This window comes from Dromiciops gliroides, chromosome 1, assembly GCF_019393635.1.
Source record: "Dromiciops gliroides isolate mDroGli1 chromosome 1, mDroGli1.pri, whole genome shotgun sequence".
NCBI lineage: Eukaryota > Metazoa > Chordata > Mammalia > Microbiotheria > Microbiotheriidae > Dromiciops > Dromiciops gliroides.
The window spans coordinates 200,023,532-200,047,616 of NC_057861.1; the positions used below are offsets into that span (position 1 = coordinate 200,023,532).

A 24,085-nucleotide genomic window follows, 5' to 3' on the forward strand; every position below is an offset into this window, starting at 1 on the left:
TTTATTTCCCTCATATCAAGGAAATGCTAAACATGCAAGACTCACAAACATGCATTGATAGAATTTAAAGAAACAACAGTGATAACTTATAACTACTATTATACTCTCCCTGTAGGCTGATACTTAGAACATCAAGACATGAAGAAGTTGGCAGGACTGCTGAATGGGCATTTTACACTTCATCTCCACTCTATACTGTTCAAACAATTCTGGAAAGTCAGGCCTGAACTTGGGCTCATATTCTGTGGCTATCTTCTCCTCCAACAAGTGCTATAGTAGATATAGAGGGTGCTACTTGTCCTAAAGACCCAGGATTTCCTGACATCTTGAACTCAAAAGTCTCCAAATCTGAACATGTCCATCTTGGGATTGATGTTTGATTACCTATGCTCTGAGAAGAAACACAAAACAGAAGGTGGCTAGGGCTCTGAGATCCAGTCTCGGGTTTGCCCAGGTGGGCATGTACTTTAGGGTAGAGACAGGAAGGGAAAAAGCATTTATTAAATGCCTAGTACATGCAAGGCACTATGATAAATGCTTTACAATATTATCTCATTTGATCTTTGTAACAACTCTGGGAAGTAGGTGCTATTATTATTCCCATTTTAATTAGGTCAATTTTTGCTTTTGCTTTGTCTGAGATAAGGATTGCTCCCCCTGCTTTTTCTTGGTGGGGCAATGAGGGTTAAGTGATTTGCCCAAGGTCACACAGCTAGTAAGTATCAAGTGTCTGAGGCTGGATTTGAACTCAGGTACTCCTGAATCCAGGGCTGGCCAGTGCTTTATCCACTGTGCCACCTAGCTGCCCCACCCCCTGCTTTTTTTACTTCAGTTGAAGCATGATATGTTTTGCTCTGGCCTTTTACCTTTACTCTGTATGTATCTCTCTGCTTCAAATGTGTTTCTTGTAAATAACAAATTGTAGGATTCTGGTTTTTAATCCACCCTGCTATCTGCTTCTGTTTTATGGGAGAGTTCATCCCACTCCCATTCACAGTTATGTTTTTGTTTGTTTGTTTGTTTTTTGCGGGGCAATGAGGGTTAAATGACTTGCCCAGGGTCACACAGCTAGTAAGTGTCAAGTGTCTGAGACTGGATTTGAACTCAGGTCCTCCTGAATCCAGGGCCGGTGCTTTATCCACTGTGCCACCTAGCTGCCCCCACAGTTATGCTTACTGTGTATTTCTCTGCATCCAATTTTCCCCCTTGTTTATACTTTTCTTTTGACTTTCCCCCTATCCTTTTCCACCAGTGTTTTGTTTCTGGGCCCCACCTCCCTCAGTCTACCCCTCTTCTATTAGCCCCACCTCCTTTTTGCCCTTTCTCCTCTTAGCTTTACCCTCCCTTCTATCAGCATTCCACCCTTTTCATTCCCCTTTCCCCCTTTATTTCCCTAGAGGTTAAGATAAAATTTTATACCCAACTGAGTGTGTATGTTATTCCCTCTTTGAGTCAAATCAGATGAGAGTAAGGTCAAAACAATTCTCACTCCTCCCTTCTTTCCCTCTATTGTAATTGTGCTACTTCATGTGATGTGATTTACCCCATTCTGCCTTCCCTTTCCTCTTCTTTCAGTATAAACCTTTTTGTTACCCCTTAAGCATCTTTTTTTTAAAATATCATCACATCACAATCAACTTATACCAACACCTTCTGTCTGTGTGTACTCCTCCTATCTTCCTTAATAAAGAGATAGTTCTCAAGAGTTACAAGTATCTTCTTCTTCCTGTGTAGGGATATAAACATTTTAACCTTATTGAATTACATGTTTTGTTCCTCCCCCCCCCCCCCATTTTACCTTTTCGTGTTTCTCTTGAGTCTTGTATTTGTAGATTGAATTTTCTGTTTAGTTCTGGGCTTTTTATTAGGAAAGTTTTAAAGTTCCCTATTTAATTGAATACCCATCTTTTCCCCTGAAAGATTATATTTAATTTTGCTGGGTAGTACATTCTTGGTTGTAATCCCAGTTCCTTTGCCTCTAGAATATCTTATTCCAAGCCCTCCTATCCTTTAATGTTGAAGCTGCCACGCCCTGTGTAATTCTTATTGTTGTTCCTTGATATTTAAATTGTTTCTTTTTGGGGGAGGGAGGTGTTAATTGTTTCTCTCTGGCTTTTTTTTTTTTCTTTCTCCTTTACTTGGTAATTATAGAATTTGGCTACAATATTTCTTGGAGTTTTCCTTTTGGGGTCTCTTTCAGGAGGTGATCAGTGGATTCTTTCAATGACTATTTTTTCCTCTGGTTTTAAGACATTGGGGCAGTTCTCCTTGATAAGTCATGAAATATGCTGTCTAGGCTCCTTTTTTGATTATGGTCCTCTGGACATCTGATTATTCTTATTTTGTCCCTCCTGGATCTATTTCCTAGGTCTGTTGTTTTTCTGAAGAGGTATTTTATGTTTTCTTCTACTTTTATATTCTTTTGATTCTGTTTTACTTCTTCCTATTGTCATTGATTCATTAGCTCCCATCAGCCCAATTCTTATTCTTAAGGAATTATTTTTCCCACTCAGCTTTTGCACCTCTTTTTCTATTTGGCCAATTGCATTTTTTAATGAGTTGTTTTTCTCCATCAATTTTTGCCCTTTTTTCAAGTCATTGACTCTCTCTCGCATAACTCTCATTTCTTTTCCCAATTTTTCTTCTACCTCTGGTTTATAAACTCCTTTTTGAACTCTTCCCAGAGGGCTTTTTGGTCTCAAGACCAATTTCTCTTACCCTTTAGGGCTTCACACGTAGGCATTTTGACATTGTTGTCCTCCTCTAAGTTCATGTTTTGAGCCTCCCTGTCAACATAATAATTTTCTATAGTGAAGGTTCTTTTCTGTTTCTTATTCATATTTTAGCCTCTTTTGTGCCTTTTAAAGTTGAGTTCTGCTCCTGGGGTACAGCATGCATTGTCCCAACATTCTTTTGCCTGTGAGCCAGGGGCCCAGTCACTGGGTTTCTGCTCTGAGGCCTCAGCTACTTGTAGCTTGCTCACTGCACTGGAGTGGCCCAGCCTAGTTGGGCCTGTTGGGTAGCAGATACCTGAGCTAGCAGATTGCCTTCTGTGTTGGGACTGGGAACCTCACAACTGGCTTACTGTGCCACTAGCTTGCTGAGCTAGGATCAAGGGTCCTTAGCTGCTGATCTATGCTATGGCTAAGAACCTTTTGCTGTCTTGTCCAGACATCCTCTGCATTGAGCTATGTTCCCCTTTCACCCAGATGAGACAAACCTTTCCTGAAGATCTTCTAAGTTATCTTAAGTCAGAAGATTGTTTCACTCCATCTTTTTGCAGGTTTTATAGCTATAGAATCTGTTGAGACACTTAATTTAATGTTGTTTCTGAGGGAAATTTGGGAGAGCTCAGGCAGCTTCCTGGTTTCACTCTGCCATCTTGGCTCTGCCTCTGCTTTTATTTTATTTTAAATTAAATTAATTTATTCCCCAATTGAGAAATGGTCAAAGGATACGAACAGGCAGTTTTCTGATGAAGAAACCAAAGCCATCTATTCCCATATGAAAAAATGCTCTAAATCTCTAATGATTAGAGAGATGCAAATTAAAACAACTCTGAGGTACCACCTGACACCTATCAGATTGGCTAAAATTACAAAAAGGAAAATAGTAAATGTTGGAGAAGCTGTGGAAAAATTGGAACACATGCATTGTTGGTGGAGCTGTGAACTGATCCCCAAAGGGCGATAAAGCTGTACATACCTTTTGACCCAGCAATACCACTTTTGGGTCTTTTTCCATGGAAAGGGGAAAGGGACCCATATGTACAAAAATATATATAGCTGCTATTTATGTGGTGTCAAGGAATTGGAAGTTGAGGGGATGCCCATCAATTGGGGAATGGCTGGACAAGTCGTGGTATATGAATACAATGAAATACTATTGTGCTGTAAGAAACAATGAGCAGGAGGAGTTCAGAGAAACCTGGAGGGTCTTGCATGGGCTGATGATGAGTGAGATGAGCAGAACCAGAAGAACATTGTACACAGTATCATCAACATTGAGTGTTGATCTACTGTGATGGACTATATTCTTCTCACCAATGCAATGGTACAGAAGAGTTCCAGGGAACTCATGATAGAAGAGGATCTCCAAATCCAGGAAAAAAAAAAAAAGAACTGTGGAGTATAGATGCTGAATGAACCATACTATTTCTTTTGTTTTTGGTGCTGTTGTTTTTCTATTTTGAGGTTTTTTGTCATTGCTCTGATTTTTCTCTTATAACATGACTAATGCAGAAATATGATTAATGTTATTATGTATATATATATATATATATATATAACCTATATCAGATTACCTGCTGTCTAGGGGAGGCAGAGGGAGGGGAAGGACGGAGAAAAATCTAAAATTGGAAAGCTTGTATAAACAAAAGTTGAGAACTATCTTTACATGTAATGGGAAAAAATAAAATACTTAATTAATTTAGGGAATAAAACAAACATTTCCATAACAGTATAATTAAAAATATATTATATACAACTTGCCATTACTTTTAAATATATAATAAAGTTATTATGGAAATTTTTCCTTCTTCCCCCCCCAAGAGATGGCTACCATTGGACACAAATATGTATATATGCATATGTGTATATTTATACACACAGATGTAAAGTCATTCTATATATACTTTTATTTTTATCAGTTCTTTCTCTGGATGCAGATAGTGTCTTCCTTTATATATCCTTTGTACTTAATTTAGGCATTTCTAATAGTCAAAATTACTTAGTCACTTACAGTTCTTAAAGCAATATTGCTGTTACTGCATACAGCAATATGCTATGCTTTTATTGATATAATTAAACTGTTTAACTATGATCTTGAAGGTCAAATTCAATCCAACAAGCACTATTTTTAAATAAAAATTTTGTTGATCTCACTTTTTATATCATGTAAATTTCCCTCTGTATCCTTCCCCTTCCCCTTCCCAATAGCCATGTCACATAACAAAGAATATTTTTTAGAGGAAAAAGAAAAAAAAGGAAAACAAGAGAAAGAAAAAACAATCAGCAAAACTGACCAATAAACACACAAAAAAATCTGAAAATATATTTAATGTTCCACACCAGTGGATCTCTCACTTCTGCAAAGGAGTGCATGTGGAGTGGGAGAGATGTCTTCTTATTACTCTTCCAAATTCAGGCTTTCAACAAGCATTTAATATATGTTGGAGGTAACCCAGTGGATAGAGTGCTGGACCTGGAGTCAGAAGACCCAAGTTCAAATCCAGCTTCAGACACTTACTAGCTATGTGACCCTGAGTACAATCATTCAATCTATCTGCCTCAGTTTCCTCAACTGTAAAATAAGGCTAAAATAGCATCTCTCTCCCAGGGTTGTTGTGAGGATCAAATGAGACTGTGATTGTAAACCACTGAGTACAGTGCCTGGCACATAGTAGGTACTATATAAATGTTAGCTGTTGTTATTATTAATTTTTTTAAGGTATAAAAAGACAAAGTCTTTGCCCCCAGGAGTTTATATTTATATATACACACGTGTTATATATTTAGGGAAATACAAATCAGTAGCTTTTAGCAGCTCATGTTTTTCATGGGACCATAGATGAGGAAACTGAAATCCAGTCAGATTAAGTGATTTGTCCAAAGTCACATTAGTGGTAACCAGGGGTAGCTACTGATTCATAAATCTGTTTCTAAGGGGCAGCTAGATGGCATAGTGGATGGAGTGCTGGCCCTGGAGTCAGGAGTACCTGAGTTCAGGTCCGGCCTCAGACACTTGACACTTGTTGACTGTGTGACCCTGGGCAGGTCACTTGGCCCCAATTGCCTCACTAAAAAACAAAAAAACAAACACATAAATCTGTTTCTGATCAATATGCCAACCAACCTCTTTTTGCATAGTAATAAATGTATCATGTGTTTCTTGTAGTGCTAAAACATATGATGAGGATAAAAGGCTGTCCTGTGTCACTGTGAATATGTTATGAATGAGTAACAGTAAAAAATTTTAAGATCCCCCAAGTGTTCCAGTTATTTTTGACTCCTCAGCTTGTGAGTCACTCTTGGAAGCATTTTTTTTTGGGGGGGGAAGTAAATTTTAAAAAGCAGAAATAAATTAAGGGTGAACACTTCTAAGCTGGAAAAGAGGAAAAAGAAGTGCTCTCTGATAGTTTTTCTAGACTTTAGTCTTGCAATTTAATTAATGCAGCACCTTTTCTCTACTGTTTTCTGAATTGATGTCTGTTTTCTATGAAATAAATGCAGTAGAGAAGGTGGTACAGCCCATATCTTAAAATCAGGGCTTTGGGGCAGCTAGGTGGCACAGTGGATAGAGCACTGGCCCTGGATTCAGGAGGACTTGAGTTCAAATCCGGCCTCAGATCCTTGACACTTACTAGCTGTGTGACCCTGGGCAAGTCACTTAACCCCAATTGCCTCAACAACAACAACAACAAAAAATCAGGGCTTCTTAAACTTCTTCCACTTGCAACCCCTTTTCACTGAAGAAATTTTTATGTGACCCCAGATATATGGGTATACAAAATAGATATAGATAACTTTTTACCATTGACATATTTTTGAGACCCCCACATTCAGTTATGTGACCCCATATGGGGACTTGACCCACAATTTAAGAAGCTAGGCCTTAAATCATGACCTTTCTGTTCTAAGGCACTAATGAATACTTCCAAAATGGCTCCAGCTGATTCCAATGAGAAGACTGAGCCAGAGTCTCCCAAGTACCCAAGAAATTTGATGAAATCTGAGCTGGAGGGAGTAGTGTGGGATGGAGAACCTTAGGTGTTTTAGCTCAGAAGAGTTGGTAATTCATTTTTTCCTAAGGATAACAACTATATTCCTGAAGTAGTTTTCTTCTTGGATGGAGCATTGTTTCCCTAGGTGGCTACCTTATTTTTGTGGAGAAATGTAATCCTTAGGGACATCCATCAATGAGATGTTTTGGGAACAAGAAGGAAGCAGCCCTGCTAAAAAGAATATCTCCCTGAAGCTTGAAATTCATTTTACAAGAATGAAAAGTGACAGATTCACAATGATGCTTTGTTGAAGTTTTGATGGAGGGGTAGGGGGAAGCAGAGGGGTACTAGAATTGTAAAGTGTGTTTAGAGGATTACACCTTAGGGGCAAAAACAAGGGGTAGCTGAGATTGACAAGGACAAATCATACTTTTCACAGTTCTGCTGAAGGCAGGTTCTGCTAAGTATAGGTGAGAATAAAGCTAAGTTTAACTTTGATTTCTCAATACTTCACATTTGAACTAGTGTCAGAGGAGCACCCCACACTTCCTTTGTAATATGATGCCCTATACCTTGATACCTCTATCAGGTCAGAAAATATTGAGTTACAGAATCAATTGATAGAAGGTGTGAATAATTCCTAAACACTTCTAATGAATCACTCAAAGGTATAACCTATGTATGAACAAGTTCTTAATTAATTTGAGAGAAATGGAGTATTTGAGTACTTGAATGAAAGCAGATTTTGAACATGAAATACTGTGTGGCTGATTGAAGAGGATCAGTCATGACTAGTGGGACTTGGATAAAACAAATAGGCAATTTCATTCAGAATATGGGATTACAATAGCAAGTGGTGAAGTAAATTTGGCCACATCCATGAGAATCACCCAAATCTTGACCAGAAGACACTTTGTGAACTTTGAAAGGTCAGATGATTTGAACTTCTTACCAGTGCTGGTAGCAGCATCCCTAAAACAGTAGTGTTTGTAATAGTAGCTGAGATATGCTAAGAATAAGTTAGGGGGGGCAGCTAGATGGCGCAGTGGTTAGAGCACCGGCCCTGGAGTCAGGAGGACCTGAGTTCAAATCCGGCCTCAGACACTTAACACTTACTGACTGTGTGACCCTGGGCAAGTCGCTTAACCCCAATTGCCTCACCAAAAAAACAAAAACAAAGAATAAGTTAGAGGGGCAGCTAGATGGCGCAGTGGTTAGAGCACCGGCCCTGGATTCAGGAGTATTGAGTTCAAATCCAGCCTCGGACACTTGACACTTACTGGCTATGTGACCCTGGGCAAGTCACTTAACCCTCTTTGCCCCGCAAAAAAAAAAAAAAAAAAAAAAGAATAAGTTAGACATGAAGCTGAGTAGAGAGGTACACCAAAGAGAAACTTCAAAGGGACAACTGAATGAGGGTCTTCACAATAAAGAATCATCTTTCTTCAACCTGAGGGCTTCCAGTGATGAGGAACCTACCACCCAACAAGGAAACTCCATTTAAAATTTTATTTTTGTTTTTACATTGTTTAGAATTTTATTTTCCAAATTACATGTAAAAGCAAATTTTGACATCTTTTTTTTTTTTTTAGTGAGGCAATTGGGGTTAAGTGACTTGCCCAGGGTCACACAGCTAGTAAGTGTTAAGTGTCTGAGGCTGGATTTGAACTCAGGTACTCCTGACTTCAGGGCCAGTGCTCTATCCACTGCGCCATCTAGCTGCCCCGACATCAATTTTTTAAAACTTTGTGTTCCAACTTCTCTTTCTCCCTCCCTTCCTACCCCCCACCCCAAGAACTCAAGCAATTCAATGTTAGTTATACATGAGTAGTCATGGAAAACATCTCTACATTAGCAAGGTTGTGAGAGAAAACAGATAAAAACAAGACTTCAAATTAAGGAGTTGTCCAAAAAAAATGTGTTTCAGTCTGTTTTCAGATAGCATCAGTTTTTTCTCTGTAGGTGTATTACAATTTTCATAAGTCCTTCAAAGTTATATCAGATCATTGCCTTGCTGAAAATAACCACGTGCTTCGCAGCAGATCATCTTACACTATTGCTATTATTTTGTATACAGTACATTTCTCTCTGCCTCAGTTCATGTAGGTCTTCCCAGGTTTTTCTGATAGCATCCTGTTCATCATAACTTTTATATAGTACCTTAAATGTGATAAAGAATTTTCTTAGTTGTATGACTCTCGGCAAGTCACTTAACCCCAATTGCCTCATTAAAAAAACAAAAACAAAAACCAGAATTTTCTTCACAATAGCCTAGCAGAGTGGGTACCATATGTTTTGCCGTTGTAGTCAATCATCATAACTGTATGGGATAGGTGAACTTGAGTCAGTTCAGATTCTGAGGATGGGGTCTGGAAAGTATCCAGCCCCCAGCCCCTGTTATAGTCAGATTATTCTGTTCATGTTTTATTCCATTGCTAACAACAGAAATCATGTATTTTGCCTTACTGAACCTGATGTACCCTGATACTACCCCTCCCCCCCCACCTATATTCCAAACCCCCAGTCCGTGTAATGGGTTAGTTATGCTGTTGCTACAACACACCTCAAATTCCCCCCTCCCCCTTGTTCTATGACCAGGCAGGAGAAGATGTCTCTTGCTAATGTAGATCCCACCCAGATACTACCTCCCCTTTTTGCATTCTGAAGTCCTAACTCCCGCCCTGGTACCACTCCTGGTACCATCACTCCCTTCTTCCCCCTTGCCCCTCCTTACCCAGGTGGAGTGGTTGGAGTGATTTCACCCTTTTCCCCTCCCGTGGTTTGACCTTTTCCCCCTCCCCTTCCCCCTCACTCTTGGAACATATACCCATACCATAATCACGAGCTGAACACCCATCTTTGGTGAGACAGGATAGGATGTTAGATTGTGAACTCACCCTATGCACGAGGGGACCCCCCTGTCAAAACTTCCATAAAAATCCAACTCATGGGGCAGCTAGGTGGCGCAGTGGATAGAGCACTGGCCCTGGAGTAATGAGGACTTGAGTTCAAATCCAGCCTCAGACACTTAACACTTACTAGTTGTGTGACCCTGGGCAAGTCACTTAACCCCAATTGCCTCACCAAAAACAAAACAAAACAAACAAAAAACCCCAACTCATGAGTCCAATAGCATGCTCCTCATCTCTGGCATGGGGTTGCCCATTCTCATGAGAATGTAATAAAGCTGTCTCTGCTTGACTTGGTGCTCTCTTCAAGTTATTTGGGTAAACTGAGGCAATTTTGTCCCAAACATCCTATTCTCTTCCTATTCCCTATTCTTCCTCAAAAGTGTTTTGTTATTGACTGCTCCCTCCCCCACTCTACCCTCCCTTCATTCATCCTTTCCTTTTTATCCTCTTTCCCATATATTTTCCTCTAAGGTTAAATAGATTACTCCTCCCAATTGGGTGTGTATATTATTCCCTCCTTGAGCCCCCTCTGATGAGGTTAAGGTCTTTGAGCTAATTCTGTTTTCTTAAATTTTTCTTCTTCCCTCCCTCCTCAACTCTCCCTATGAAATCAGGCAATTCAATATATGTCATACGTGTGCTGTTATGCAGAACATCTTTACCTTCCTCAAAAGTGTTTTGCTTTTTACAGCTCCCTCCCCAAAACTTTCCTTCCCTCCTTCCCCTCTTCCCCTCCCCCCTTATCTCCTTCCCCACCCACTTTTCCACAGGGCAAAAATATATTATGATACCCACTTGAGTATGTATGTTATTCCCTCTTTGAGCCAATTCTGATGATAGTAAGGTTCACTCACTGCCCTATTCCTTCTCCCTCTTCCCCTCCCTTCCATAAGTTTTTTTCTTGTTTCCTTCATGTGAGCTACCTCTCCCCAGTCCATCTCTACCCTTCCCCCTCCTCCACTCTATTCCTCCTACCCCTCAGCCCTATTTTTTTTTTTTGCCAGGGCAATGGGGGTTAAGTGACTTGCCCAAGGTCACACAGCTAGTAAGTGTCAAGTGTCTGAGGCCGGATTTGAACTCAGGAACTCCTGAATCCAGGGCCGGTGCTTTATCCACTGCACCACCTAGCCACCCCCTCAGCCCTATTTTAAAGACGTCATCATGGATTAACTAGGTGGCACAGTGGACAAAGCACCGGCCCTGGACCCAGGAGGTCCGGAGCCCAAATCCTGCCCCAGACATAAGACACTCTACCCTGTTTGCCCCACAAAGAACAAGGATAAACAAAAAATGAATGCTTTACAGATATCATCCCCTCATAGTCAGTTCATGTGTCCTCTGTGTATTCCTTACTGAGAAAGTTCTTATGAGTTGGAAGTATTTTCTTCTCATGTAAGAATGTAAAGAGTTTAACCTTTTAATGTCCCTCATGATTTCTTTTTCCTGTTTACCTTTTTATGCTTCTTCAGGGTCTTGTATTCGAAAGTCGAATTTTCTATTCAGTTCAGGTCTTTTCATCACAAATGCCTGAAATTCTTCTTTTTTATTGAAATCCCATTTTTTCCTCTGAAAGATTATACTCAGTTTTGCTGGGTATGCGATTCTTGGCTGTAGTCCCAGTTCCTTTGCCCTCTGGAATATCATATTCCATGCCCTCTGGTCCTTTAATGTAGATGCTGCTAGATCTTGTTTTATCCTTGTTGGAGCGCCACAATATTTTAATTCCTTTTTTTTCTAGCTGCTTGCAATATTTTCTCCTTGATCTGGGAGCTCTGGAATTTGGTTATAATATTCCTGGAAGTTTTCCTTTTGGGATCTCTTTCTGGAGGTGATCAGTGGATTCTTTCAATTTTTATTTTACCTTCTGCTCTAGAATATCAGGACAATTTTCCCAGACAATTTTTTGGAAGATGATGTCTAGGCTCTTATTTTGGTCCTGGTTTTCAGGTAGTCCAATGATTTTCAAATTATCTCTCCTGGATTTATTTTCCAGGTCAGCTGTTTTTCCAAGTAGATATTTCACATCGCCCTCTATTTTTTCATTCAATTGGATTTGCTTTACTGTGTCTTGATTTCTCATAAAGTCACTAGCTTCCATTTGTTCAATCCTAATTCTTAGGCAATTATTTTCTTCAGACAACTTTTTTATCTCCTTTTACATTTGACTTTTCAAGCTGTTGACTTTTTTTTCTCATGACTTTCCTGCATCACTCTCATTTCTCTTTCCATTTTTCCTCCCTCTCTCTAAATCTTCCTTCTATCTCTCCTACTTTCTCTTCAAAGTCCTTCTGAGAGCTTCCATGGCCTGAGACCAGTTCATATTTTTCTTGGAAGCTTTGGATGTAGGGGCCCTGAGGTTGTTATCCTCTTCTGAGGGTGCACCTTGATCTTCCTTGTTGCTGAAGAAAGTTTCTATAATTCTCAATTTTCTTTGCTTGCTCATCTTGCCATCTTTTACTTGACTTTTAACTCCCCACTGAGGGGCCCGGCTTCTAGGCTACACTACTGTTCCCAGCTTTAGAGGGTCCCAGGTATTTTGGTTTGAGGGAGGGCAGGTTTTCCTCTTGCTTGGCCTGTTTTCTGGTCCAAAGATAACCTCAATCCAACTTACTAAATAACCAACCAGAAAAGCTTTCTGTGCTGTGGTACTTAGCTTAAATGAGCCTGTGCCCCTTCCCGACTTGGTCCTCCCATTCCTCAGGATTTCTTCCTGGTTCTCTGCTGGGGTGGGATAGCCGAATTCCTCCCTAGGTCCCACTGACACCCCTATACTTCCCCTCCCCCCCATCCCCCTGGCCAGCTGTTCAGCCCTCTCAACTGACTGCAAGCTCAGTTCCAGAAGACAATGGTGCTGCAGCTAATTCGGAGGCTTGGGGATTAAGTTCCTCTGGTGCAGCATGCCTGGGGTCTCTATCGGCGTGATTGTGGGGTTGAACTTTACTTGCAGCCCAGTATGGCCCCGTTTAATCTGTCTATGGCCCGTATTTTTGTGGGTTTTTCTGCTCCAGGGGTTCTTTTATTGCTGTTTTTGGGGTCTCCATTTTTGAATAGCTCTAAAATTAAGTTTTTCTTTGTCACATCTGACACATTCTGGACTTGTAGTCCTTGTCAAATTACTTAACCTCTTAATAATCTAATCAACTCTGGAAGACTTTAAGTTGCAAAGAGGGTTATCACCCTGAAAAGGTAAAGTGAGTTTCTCCACTGTGCATGTCTACTATGTGCCAGGCCTTGTGCTAAGGGCTTTCACAAATATTACCCTTTTCAATCTTTGTAACAACTCTGCAGGGTAGGTACTATTATTACTCCTTTTTCAGCTGAGGAAACTGAGGCAACCTGATTAAGTGACATGCTCAGGGTAACACAGCCAGTATCTGAACTGAGGTCTTCCTAACTCCAGGTCCAGCACTCTAATCACTGCACTACTAGCTGACTCTGGGAATCTCCCTATATCAATGAAATACAGGTGCAATCTCTATTCCTATTCCTTATGTTGAACTGAAATCTTTCTCTATGTAACTTCCACCTGTTGGCCCTATCTCCTCCCTCCTTGGCTAGGTAGAAAAAAAGTAATACCCCTCCCTTCTTCAAATACTTGAAGCCAGCTAGTCAAGGCAAACAATCTAGATCCTTTTATAGATCGTGATAATCATTCGTTTTGATCATTCTCCTCTGGACATTCTCCAACTTATCCATGTCCATAAAACATTGCTCCTAGAAATGGACTACTTCAGATGTAGTCTGAGCAGGGCAGAGTACAGTGGGACTATGACCTCATCATCCTGAACACTGGGCTTCTGTGAGCGCTGTCTGCAGGGCTGGTGGTACTGCCTGCAGCTGCTGGGGCTGGTAGGAGCAATGAGCATGGCGGATGCAGGATGATGATGGTTGGAGAGAATCAAGAATCTCTGTGGTTATCTTGTGAGATCAGGTCAGAAGGATTAGAATATGAGCATGGTCACTGCCAGTAGTGCTTCAGATAGACCAGCCTAGAATCAGGCCCGAGTTCAAATGTAGGCCTCAGACACTTAACAGCTTTGTGATCTTGGGCAAGTCACTTAATATGCTTGCCTCAGTTTCCTCAACTCAAATGAAGATAATAACAGCACTTAACCTCGCAGGGTTGTTATGAGGATCAAATGAGACAGTGTTTGTAAAATGGGCTTAGCATAGTTTGGCATATGCTTATTCCCTTACCTGCAGAGACCTTGTACTTGGTCTTTAGAATAGAGGTGGCTACAATGTTCTGATACTGATGGTGTTTGCTCTGTGGTCTCAATAAGAGGGCAATAAAGGCTTAACTTTCTTCCTAGTGTGAGTGAAATTTTCCCTAACCCTTTGATATAAGTAATTTAACTGTGGTAGGAATCACAGCACAGAGCATAGATATTAGGTAACTTGTTCTTGATGTATTCTAAATATTCTTTAGTTGTTGCTTTCTTGTAAACTTGTCTCATAACCGATGTTCCTCTCCATCATGGCTATATGCTCAACCAAGGTGCATTGTGGTTAACCACAACACTAAAAATAGTATCTTCTTCTTCTTTTTTTTTTTTTAGTGAGGCAATTGGGGTTAAGTGACTTGCCTAGGGTCACACAGCTAGTAAGTGTTAAGTGTCTGAGGCCGGATTTGAACCCAGGTACTCCTGACTCCAGGGCCGGTGCTCTATCTACTGCGCCACCTAGCTGCCCAAAATAGTATCTTCTAAACCGAAGGAGCCAATCCCCATTGAGAAGCCTAAACATAACCCCTTTTGGGTGACAAACTTGACAAAATCCCCGAATTGGCTGTCTCCCGAGCATAATTTTGCCCATATCCCTGTCCCCATGAATCATGTGCACAACCTTGATCATGACAACTATGTCTCAATTTCTCTTTTCTGTATCATTTTATTATACAATGGGAGGGGTTTGTCTAAAAATAGTAGTATGTAAATACTTTAAAGCCTCTTAGGGGTATAAATGCCAGTCTCTGGCTCTGCTCGGGGTTTTGCAGGTCCTACCCCTGCCTGACCAGCTTTATTGTGAGACAGGTACCCTCTCGCAATAAACCTATTTTCTATGGCTTGGAGATTTTGCTGTTTCTTTTCTTCATTGGACTTAGAAATTTTCGGGACACCAGTCCCTGTGGTTGGCAGGTACTTTGTGCATGATCTTGATTTCTTTTAGTTTTTTTTATTTCTTATGAGCCACTATTGGTTGTAAGTGATCTGTGACTCATATCTTGTTAATTATCTTAGTGCACGGGGAGTGCAATGTAGGATGCCAGGGAGTGCTTTGTATACAGATATAGTCAGAGGTTTACTCATCAAGTAGAATGCCAGGGTTTCTTCCCTGGGAGGGTAGGGGCTGAGCTTATTGGGAGAGAATCTTATGGTTTTATTTATTAATTACTTTCATAATCTCCTAAACAGCAGACAATCCATATGATTTGAGACTATACCTTCTGGGCTAGGAGTCAGTAGTGAAGACCAGGTGATTTTTTTTGTCTTAGGAAAGCTTCAGTCTGAAGGGAAGGGGGCGAAGTAAGAGGTATGGGCCAAATTAAGATTTTTACTTTCGGGGTAGCTGGGTAGCACAGTGGATAGAGCACGGCCCTGGAGTCCGGAGGACCTGAGTTCAAATCTAGCCTCAGACACTTAACACTTACTAGCTGTGTGACCCTGGGTAAGTCACTTAACCCCAATTGCCTCACTAAAAAAAAAAAAAGATTTTTACTTTCTTGTTCAATGAAGAGGATGTGTCTGGGAAAAAAATCTACCCTATCTTTATTCCTGTCATCAGAGGGAATCAGGAAAGTGCTCTTCCCTGTTCACTTTCCAGCCTAAACTTCCTAAACCCTCCTAGATGCTAGTTACACTTTTTTTTTTTTTTGGTGAGGGCAATGAGAGTTAAGTGACTTGCCCAGGGTCACACAGCTAGAAAGTGTCAAGTATCTGAGGCCGGATTCAAACTCAGGTCCTTCTGAGAATCCAAGGCTGGTGCTTTATCCACTGTGCCACCCAGCTGCCCTAGTTACACTTTTATTAACAGTAATCTGGCACAATGGCTTTTTTGGCTACCACTTTAGAGTTTGCAGCCCACTTAAAACTGCTATGAATTGCTATCTTGTCATGTCTCCTTATGTCATCCCACTTAGTACTTGCATGTTATGTAATTGTTTTATGTATAGTTGTGTTAAGTCTTTTGTACTTGCATGTTATGTAATTGTTTTATGTATAGTTGTGTTAAGTCTTTTACTCAATTAAAAGTAAATTATATGGGGGCAGCTAGGTGGCGCAGTGGATAAAGCACCGGCCCTGGATTCAGGAGTACCTGAGTTCAAATCTGGCCTCAGACACTTGACACTTACCAGCTGTGTGACCCTGGGCAAGTCACTTAACCCCCATTGCCCCGCAAAAAAAAAACAACAAAAAAACCCCCAAAAAAGTAAATTATATGCAAGGCAAATAAATACAAAGTAATTTTAGGGAGTACTAGTAGCTGAGTGCTTGATCAGAATATTTAGAAGACATCTATGTGCTTTTCCAACTTGAAATCTGGTGAACACAAGAGAACATTTTGTTTTCTTATTTTCATTTTGCACTATTTCTTGCAACCATTTGGCCAGTAGATGGCACTGATGGACATTAACTTTTCATGGATGCTTTCCTGAGAAGTCTCACTCAGTTGTTCCCTTTAGAATCTTCATAGCTTACTCTTACTCTTGGGATCAGAAGTCTTTAAAGTATTTTGCATAGGGGTTAGATATTGTATTTTTCACTTGATTTTTACAGTGCTACAGGTTTAGACAAATTTTTCCCCTATTATTCTCTTATGTATGGATTTTCCAGTAGTTCTTAGGTACTTCCCCCTAATAAAATGTTTCTCATGACTATTTTATTGCCCAAGTTAAGAAACTCATTTCACTACTCAGGAGAATCTTTGTTTGTTTGTTTTTTTTTTAAATTCATTCCTTACTTTTTATTCCCCTCCCAAATCTGTTTGTGATTCTGTGAAATTTGTTGGTAATAACTAGTGGACACAGGCAGAGTTCTTGAATAAAAGCGAGGACAACACAGCTTATGCACTAAAGTAGTTTGGTAATAAGTGAACTAATTCTGCCCTTACCTCCAACAATCACTCTTTTATGGAAGGTAATGTTTTACTAGGATGACAAAAGTGTCCAAGGCTTAACTTACCCCCCCCCCCCAGGTTCTGTTGGAATGGAGATCAAAGCATGAATTAAGCAGGACCGATTTTACTCAAACCAAATTGGATCTCTTACCTATCCCTCCTATAAACGAACTTAACTTCCAAAATAACCAAATAAAGTAATCTGGGCTTTGTCTTCATGGTAGATGAGAGCCTTAATGTCAGCTCCAAAGTCACCTGATCTTAATGGCAAAAAGAGAGGCTGCACTGAATACATTCTTCAAATTGAAAGAAGTCGTCTAGTAGAGCTGCTTACCCAAGCCTATCACTTCACTAACTCTTTAGGGAACAGGGAAGTAACATAGTAAGCTCAAGCTTTTCTTTAAGGATGCTCATGGAGCAGTCAAATGGGATTAGCACAGAGGGAACGTCTGGACATCTAATTCCATGGGTGTATAGTCCCAGTGCAGAAACTCAGTCTACCAATGCAGATAAGCAATTGTTCTATACTCTACAACTGTCTAGTGAAATTACCTGGGGGCCCTGAGAGGTTTGATAATCTGCCAGGGTCACAGTGTCAGTACACGTCAAGAGGAATAAATTCAGGCCTTGTGTTCCTATGTCCTCCCTCAGCACTACACATGGGTGAGTGTCCAGATGAAAGCAAAAAAAAAAAAAAACAAACCCACAATGAGAGATGAGACATCATCTCTCTGAATCTAGCACATTGAAGGTATAGGTACCAATCAAGCAATCAAGCTTCAGAACAAGTTATGAGGTTTTGTTTAAAATTTTTATTTAGCAGCACATACATGAAAAAACAAAGGAATTATTCTGGTTAAGTTGGATGGAGCCTGTCTATTGCCTAAAGATAGGAAGGTCCAAATGCCAAAATCTTGAAGAGAATTAATGACACAGCTGCATAACAGCAAAAGAATGAGATGTTAACAAAAGCCAAAGCGACCACCCTAATTTCTTTCATAATCTTCAATATTTCCCTCATAAAACACATACATTAGGTGACAGATTAAAAAAAGGAAGACACAGGTAATGAAAAAATATATAACTGGCTTTTCAAAACACCAAGTTCTATTATTGAAGACAATCAATTAAATAATATTTCTTTTAGAGGACTTAATTTTTTTAGATTGTGGATTCTTAACCTGGAGTTCACCAATAGATTCCAGAGGCTCTGTGAACTTGTATGGGTAATCTTATTTTTCACTAATCTCCAACTGAAATTTAGCATTTTCTTCAATTATGACTGTAGGAAACAAAACAGTACTCTGCTTCAGACTGCTCAAAAGGTCCATGACACAGAATAAGTTAAAATTTCCTGTTTTAGATGGAATATTCACTTGGGAAAAAAAGAGTAATTTTGTAGCAAATTGGGAAACAGCCCAGATGAGAAAAGGATATATAAATTCAGAGCCCTTGGGAATCAAGGCAGTCTTCTGTGTCCAAGTGTTTCTAGTCTTATGAAATAGAGGAGTGTGTATAGTAATGGCAAATGTTCAAAGCTTTTGTAGGTGCTTGTTTTTATGGAAGGAAAAGAGAAAAATAAGAGGACTTCTAATGAAAAATGGGCCAATAACCAGATTAACCAGCTTTCCAGCTAGATGTCACTTTCCAAAATGGGGAATAAAGTGTATGGCTCAATTCAGTTGAGAAACTTCATACAGGTATGCACCCAGCATTTTGGTCCCTTCTATGTAGTTGTACCTAAAGGAAAATAAGAGAGGGTTATCATGTTGGTGTCTTAAGATTTGATAGCTGTCTTCTGTACAGAGCACACACATATTTTTCTCTTAGGGCCGCAAACCATTCCAAATATGCCAATAATATATGAGAAATACAATCAGAGAAACTTTTGGTAAGTGGCAGATGTAAGAGAGAGGCAGGCAAAAAAGAAAGGCTAGGTTATATTTTAAAACCAACTTCCTTCTCTTCATGAAACCCAAATTTGCCCCACCAATCATCTCACTGTTTTTATCACCCAACATATGGGTGAGAAAGAAAAAAGTGGTAGGAAGCAACTTCAATTGGCTAAAGAATTAATGTTATCTTGTGTTTCTTCCCCCTATTCCTTAAAAGTTGTACAGGGAGAGCAGAGGAATAAAAAAAGGGTCCTGACTTCCTTAAGGGCTTGTCTACTCTATGTCAATAACTCACTTCTTGGTCCTTGAGGTTACTTAAACGTTTCTAGAGCTTATAGAACTAAATGCAGTTATTCAGAACATCTCCATAATAATAATAAATAGTATTAAATCAATTTAGAATTTTGGGGAAAGTATATCTGTTTAATTCTACTTTGACCAACACTAACATTGCTAGTTCCAGTCCCAGCTTAAAAGCAAACATCTACCCAAGGGACTTACTCTAAATAAGGAGGCCTATAGATTTTCTAAGACTACCCAACTGGGCATATCATGGAGGAAGACATATAATTCTAGAATGAGAGATACAATTAGTTGTTCTTAGGCCCCTTCAGACTTACCTGTTGAGTTTTTCATTCTGTGAGTGAGCACCATCATCTGCTGACCCGACAGGCAACAGCATTACATTTTTACCTGTGGCCTCCTGGAAGGTCAAGGTCACAGGAATACTGCCCCCTTCTCTGGTCAAGTCTGGTTCAACACCAAAAACTGAGAGGAATGTGGAAAAATAGTTAAAAGGGTATTCTTTTAAGAGAAAATAAAAATCTTGTTACTAATGTTGATTTCTATAACCCAAGCTGTAAAATTTTAATCCTTTTATTTTGGGCCAGTGCTTCAAGAGCAGTGAAGTATGCAGAAATAAAGCTGGGGTTTGGACGGTAAGGGATGGCAAACACCCTACCTTATGCAGTACTGGTAAATCAATTACATAAGAGTGTATACATACACGCTTTCCTGCCTGAAGACATTGAATACCAGGGACAAAGAGAATGACCTGGTTGAGGCTTGGATAAATTTTAAAGCATAGAAAGCTCTCTCTTTAAAAAATCAATAAAAGCCATCTGTATTGCTGAAAGGAGTTTCCGTGCTGAAGATAGCATGAATTTTTCAAACACCAAAGAAACAGACAGCGTAACATCGCACTTGGTTAGTTTACTGTAGCATAGTGTAGCATACTGTAGCCTTAGAGTTAGGAAGGTCTAGGGTTCAAGTTCCACCAGTGGAACATGGTATATGACCCTGGGCAAGTCATAACCTCTTGATGTTCCAGACGATGCTCTAAGACCATAAGCTGCAGATCTGCATTGATGGAAGGCACAGATCTGCATGGGGGGTGGAGGGGGAGGGAGAGAGGAGGGAGGGGGAGAGAGAGAAGAGAGAGAAGAGAGAGGAGAGAGAGAGAGAGAAAGAGAGAGAGAGAGAGAGAGAGAGAGAGAGAGAGAGAGAGAGAGAGAGAGAGAGAGAGAGAGAGAAAGAATGAATCTATCTGGATTCACCTAAATCCTGCTCAGGATTATAAAGGTATGGTGGCAGCTAGGTGGTGCAGTGGATAAAGCACCAGCCCTGGATTCAGGAGGACCTGAGTTCAAATCTGGCCTCAGACACTTGACACTTACTAGCTGTGTGACCCTGGCCATGTCACTTAACCCTCATTGCCCCGCCAAAAAAAAAAAATTAATTAATTAAAAAGGATTATAAAGGCAGACACCTTTAGGGATGGCTAAACTGCAAAGCCAGGCCCTGGGGCTTGATTCTGGGTCTGCCAGGGGCATTTCCTTCTGTAGGGTTCAAAATATGACACCAATCTGTCCCTGCTGGCTTGACAGTGCCATGAGCCCACAAGCTCAGAAGTCAATCACTGACCCAGATTCTAAGAAAGTATCTCTGACCTCTTTGCAGGGCTTTTCTCCCAGCCAGGTAATGGGGATGATTGAAGTCGGACACCCAGGGTTTTCCACCATGGCCCATGTACGCCTTGAACTTGTTGGGGCTCTTCAGCTCAGCAAACTTTGCATTCAAGTAACTTATAACCTTTTGCAACACAGAAACAAAAGTACGAACTTGACACTAATTAGGATTAACAATTAACAAACACTGGGTTTTGACTTGCCTACTCAATATTCTTCACAGATTCAATAGTGAGTGAATGTCACTAAATTATTAAGTTCATTCCACTGAAAGGAAAAAGACTGGTAATATTTTAATTACCACAAAGTAACTTGTATTGACACCACACACAAGAGGACTAGGAATGGATGAGTATATTGGCCTAAAATTATATGTATTCATACTTTTAAATGTCGATGCACATATTAAGTGAGGACAAAAATGTAATGTTCCCTTATACCCATTTTTATGTTGAACTCAGGCCAAAGGTCTCATTTAATTTAAACTAAGATTTCTAGACCACCTAAAAGGATATAGATGATTATTAAGCATTTACAGAGTGCAAAGTACTATAGATGATCATTAGCCCTTAAGGTCAATGACATTAGTAATTCTAAGCATATTCACTAGTCCTCAATAATCATACATCTCACAAGGAACATTTAGATCTCATCTTTGTATAGCTAACTAGGAAAGAATTGGTGATTACCATCTTCCAGACTTGTCTGAATAGGCAACCATAGATCACAAATCCTTTTGCTTCACTTTTCACTAAGCAGAATTTACAAAACATTTGTTTTTGAGGAAGCTATGGGTTGGGACCCTGAAGGCTTAGGTTTAAAGACATTTACATTGGCAAATCTTCTAAATTACAATTCTGACTATCAGAAAGCTGGACAACCATTATATTACCCAGCAGAACTCATCCCAAAATACCTGTTTTTCGACAACTTCAGGTATCATATCTGGCACCAATCTTATTGAGAATTTGCCAGTCACTTTCCTAGGAATCACAGTTTTAGCTCCTGTTCCAGAGAAGGCCCCTTCAATTCCATGGAGAGAGAGGGATGGGTACCTCCATCTGTGCATTAAGATTTTTTCCTATAGGAGAAAGACCACATCCTTATTAATGGGGTTAAAGAAAGTAACACAGTTTCTTGATTTAGCTTCAAATGCAAATGCTAAGACAAGTCTAGAGACTGCAAATGAAAATCAGACACTTGATAGGCATACTGAGCCTTACTTCACTGGCTGGCGTCCACTGTCCTGAAACTCTGGAACCAGATTTGTAGCCACTATTATCCCAGAGTCATGTACTTATTTATTTCCTATAGAGTTCAATGAAATGTTATACTAGATAATAGACCTATCCTCCACTAAACCCCAAGGCCTTATTGAGGGGTGGAGGTAACTGTGACTTCTTGACAGTTATGACAAGAAAGTATAAGCTCAGGGGGCGGCTAGGTGTCACAGTGGATAAAACACCAGCCCTGGATTCAGGAGGACCTGAGTTCAAATCCAGCCTCAGACACTTGACACTTACTAGTTGTGTGACCCTGGGCAAGTCACTTAACCCTCACTGCCCTGCCAAAAAAAAAGAAAGAAAGCAAGCAAGCAAGCAAGCATAAGCTCCAGCAGAGTCTACCAAGTTGGGAAGGAAGCTTATAACTCAGCTGTGTAGTGTGGGTTTATCTTCAGTGGGCCAGCTTAAATCTGAAGAGGAGTTTCACCGTAATGTTGACCACCAAGAGATGAATTTTTTTAAACTTATGAAGCCCATCTAATAAGATGTGACACTGGTGAGCTGCACTAGATGGAGGGAGACCCCAAACAGACCAAAAAAATCATAAATCTTTTGAAATATTCATTTGAAAACATATGAAATAGTCTGAATATACATTGTTGAAATGAGATTGAGAATTGAGATACACTGAACGCTTCCCCCGCCATAAAAGAAAATTTTAATCAACAACAAAGGCAGCGTGGTGTAAAGTCTAAAAGCCAAGTGCCCTCCCTGACACAAACTGGCTATGTGACTTTGGGTAAGCCAAGCCTACAAGTCACAGAAGGTGCTAATTAGTGTGGGTTAAAGGGAGTTTCCCTTACCTGAGAATACCCTATACCAATAAATCACATGCCTGATGATTCCTAAATATAAAATAACAAACAAACAAACAAACAAATAAATAAAAATAAAGTGATGGCAATTTATATGACCATAAATGAAATGCAATTGTGTCCATACAATGTGCCTTCATCTACCAAGCTCCCAATGAGTTTTCTGTGGCCATGCTTCTTTTAAATTTGTAGTTACCATGTATGCTGTTCTTTATCTGCTTGTGTCACTTAGTGTTATTTTACGATTGTAGATAAGTATCTAGTTAAAAATGGCAAAGCAGCACGAGACAGTGGGAAGAACCATGGAGGTAAATTCAGAGGGCCTGAGTTCAAAACCTAGTTCTGTGGTTTACTCCTCATGTGATATTTTGAGCCAGTCATTACACCAAGGGGCTTGGTTTGCTTATTTCTAAAACGAAGGGCACTGGACTTGACCTCTTATAATTCCTTCCAACTCTAAATGCTACAATCCTATGAGGCTAAAAGGAGAAAAAAGTGTGTGTATATGTGTGTACATTATGTAATCCATAACTATCTTAGAGATACGCTAATTTTGCACATCATATTTTGTATAATAGAAGCAGAGTGAGAGTAGAAAAAAAGGTGGCCTCAGAGCCAGGAGAGCTGGCTTCAAGCCCTACCTCAGACATGAACTGCAATGTCACTTCACCTCTTGGTATTCTGGACAACCTTCTATGACTCTAAGTTGCAGAGGGAGGGCTGGCCTGTGTTGGTAGAATGTCCTTAATCAAGAGTTACCAATATCAAAGAAATGATGGGCCCAATACTGTTTTTAGCCTACTTTGGCGCACATCCGGAGGAGGTAAATAGGATGGCAAGAGAATTTGTGAACATAACCATATAAAGAAACTAAGCATATTTATATTGAAGAAAAGAAGACTCAGGAAAAACAAGATTAAGTATTCAGAATACTTAGAGTATCATATAAAAGAGGCTGACCTTTGGTTTTTTTGGCCCCAACATGCAGAATTAGGATGAATGAGAAATTAGTAACACAGACTTTTAGTCTAACACAAGGAAAAATTTCTTAACTGGAACTATCCCAAATGGGAATGGGCTGCCTCAAGGGGTAGTACTCAGTAAGTTCCTTGTCATCAGAGGTTTTAAAAAACACCCCCATCAAGCTTCAGCCTGGAGTCTGCATTCACTGGGGTGAGTCCCTGAAGCCCCTTCTGACCCAGAAATGTTTGCTCAAACATAAAGTAAAGTCCTGAAGAAGGGATAGCACAGGGAATAATAACGGGGGCCATGGGCTAAGTACCACCAACCTGAGCTTTATACCTTGGTTTCTCAAGATACAATGCCAGATTTTTGTTAAGGAAACTAAAAGAAATAACTATTACCATGCTTGTCAT

The 24,085-nt window shown here is 40.0% G+C and overlaps 1 protein-coding gene across 1 annotated transcript in view; it reads right to left on the bottom strand.

Annotated features, from left to right (window-relative positions):
* Window positions 1-17,541: 17,541 nt before the first annotated feature.
* Window positions 17,542-24,085, bottom strand: part of CNDP2 (carnosine dipeptidase 2) — a 46,274-nt gene continuing 39,730 nt past the window's right edge. Inside the window, exons 9-12 of the mRNA XM_043978438.1 lie at window positions 21,528-21,692; window positions 20,594-20,735; window positions 19,265-19,412; window positions 17,542-18,489 (exon numbers count right to left, since the gene is read on the bottom strand). Coding sequence (XP_043834373.1) covers window positions 18,423-18,489; window positions 19,265-19,412; window positions 20,594-20,735; window positions 21,528-21,692 — 522 coding nt within the window. The 3' untranslated portion in view covers window positions 17,542-18,422. The remainder of the gene's footprint in view (window positions 18,490-19,264; window positions 19,413-20,593; window positions 20,736-21,527; window positions 21,693-24,085) is intronic.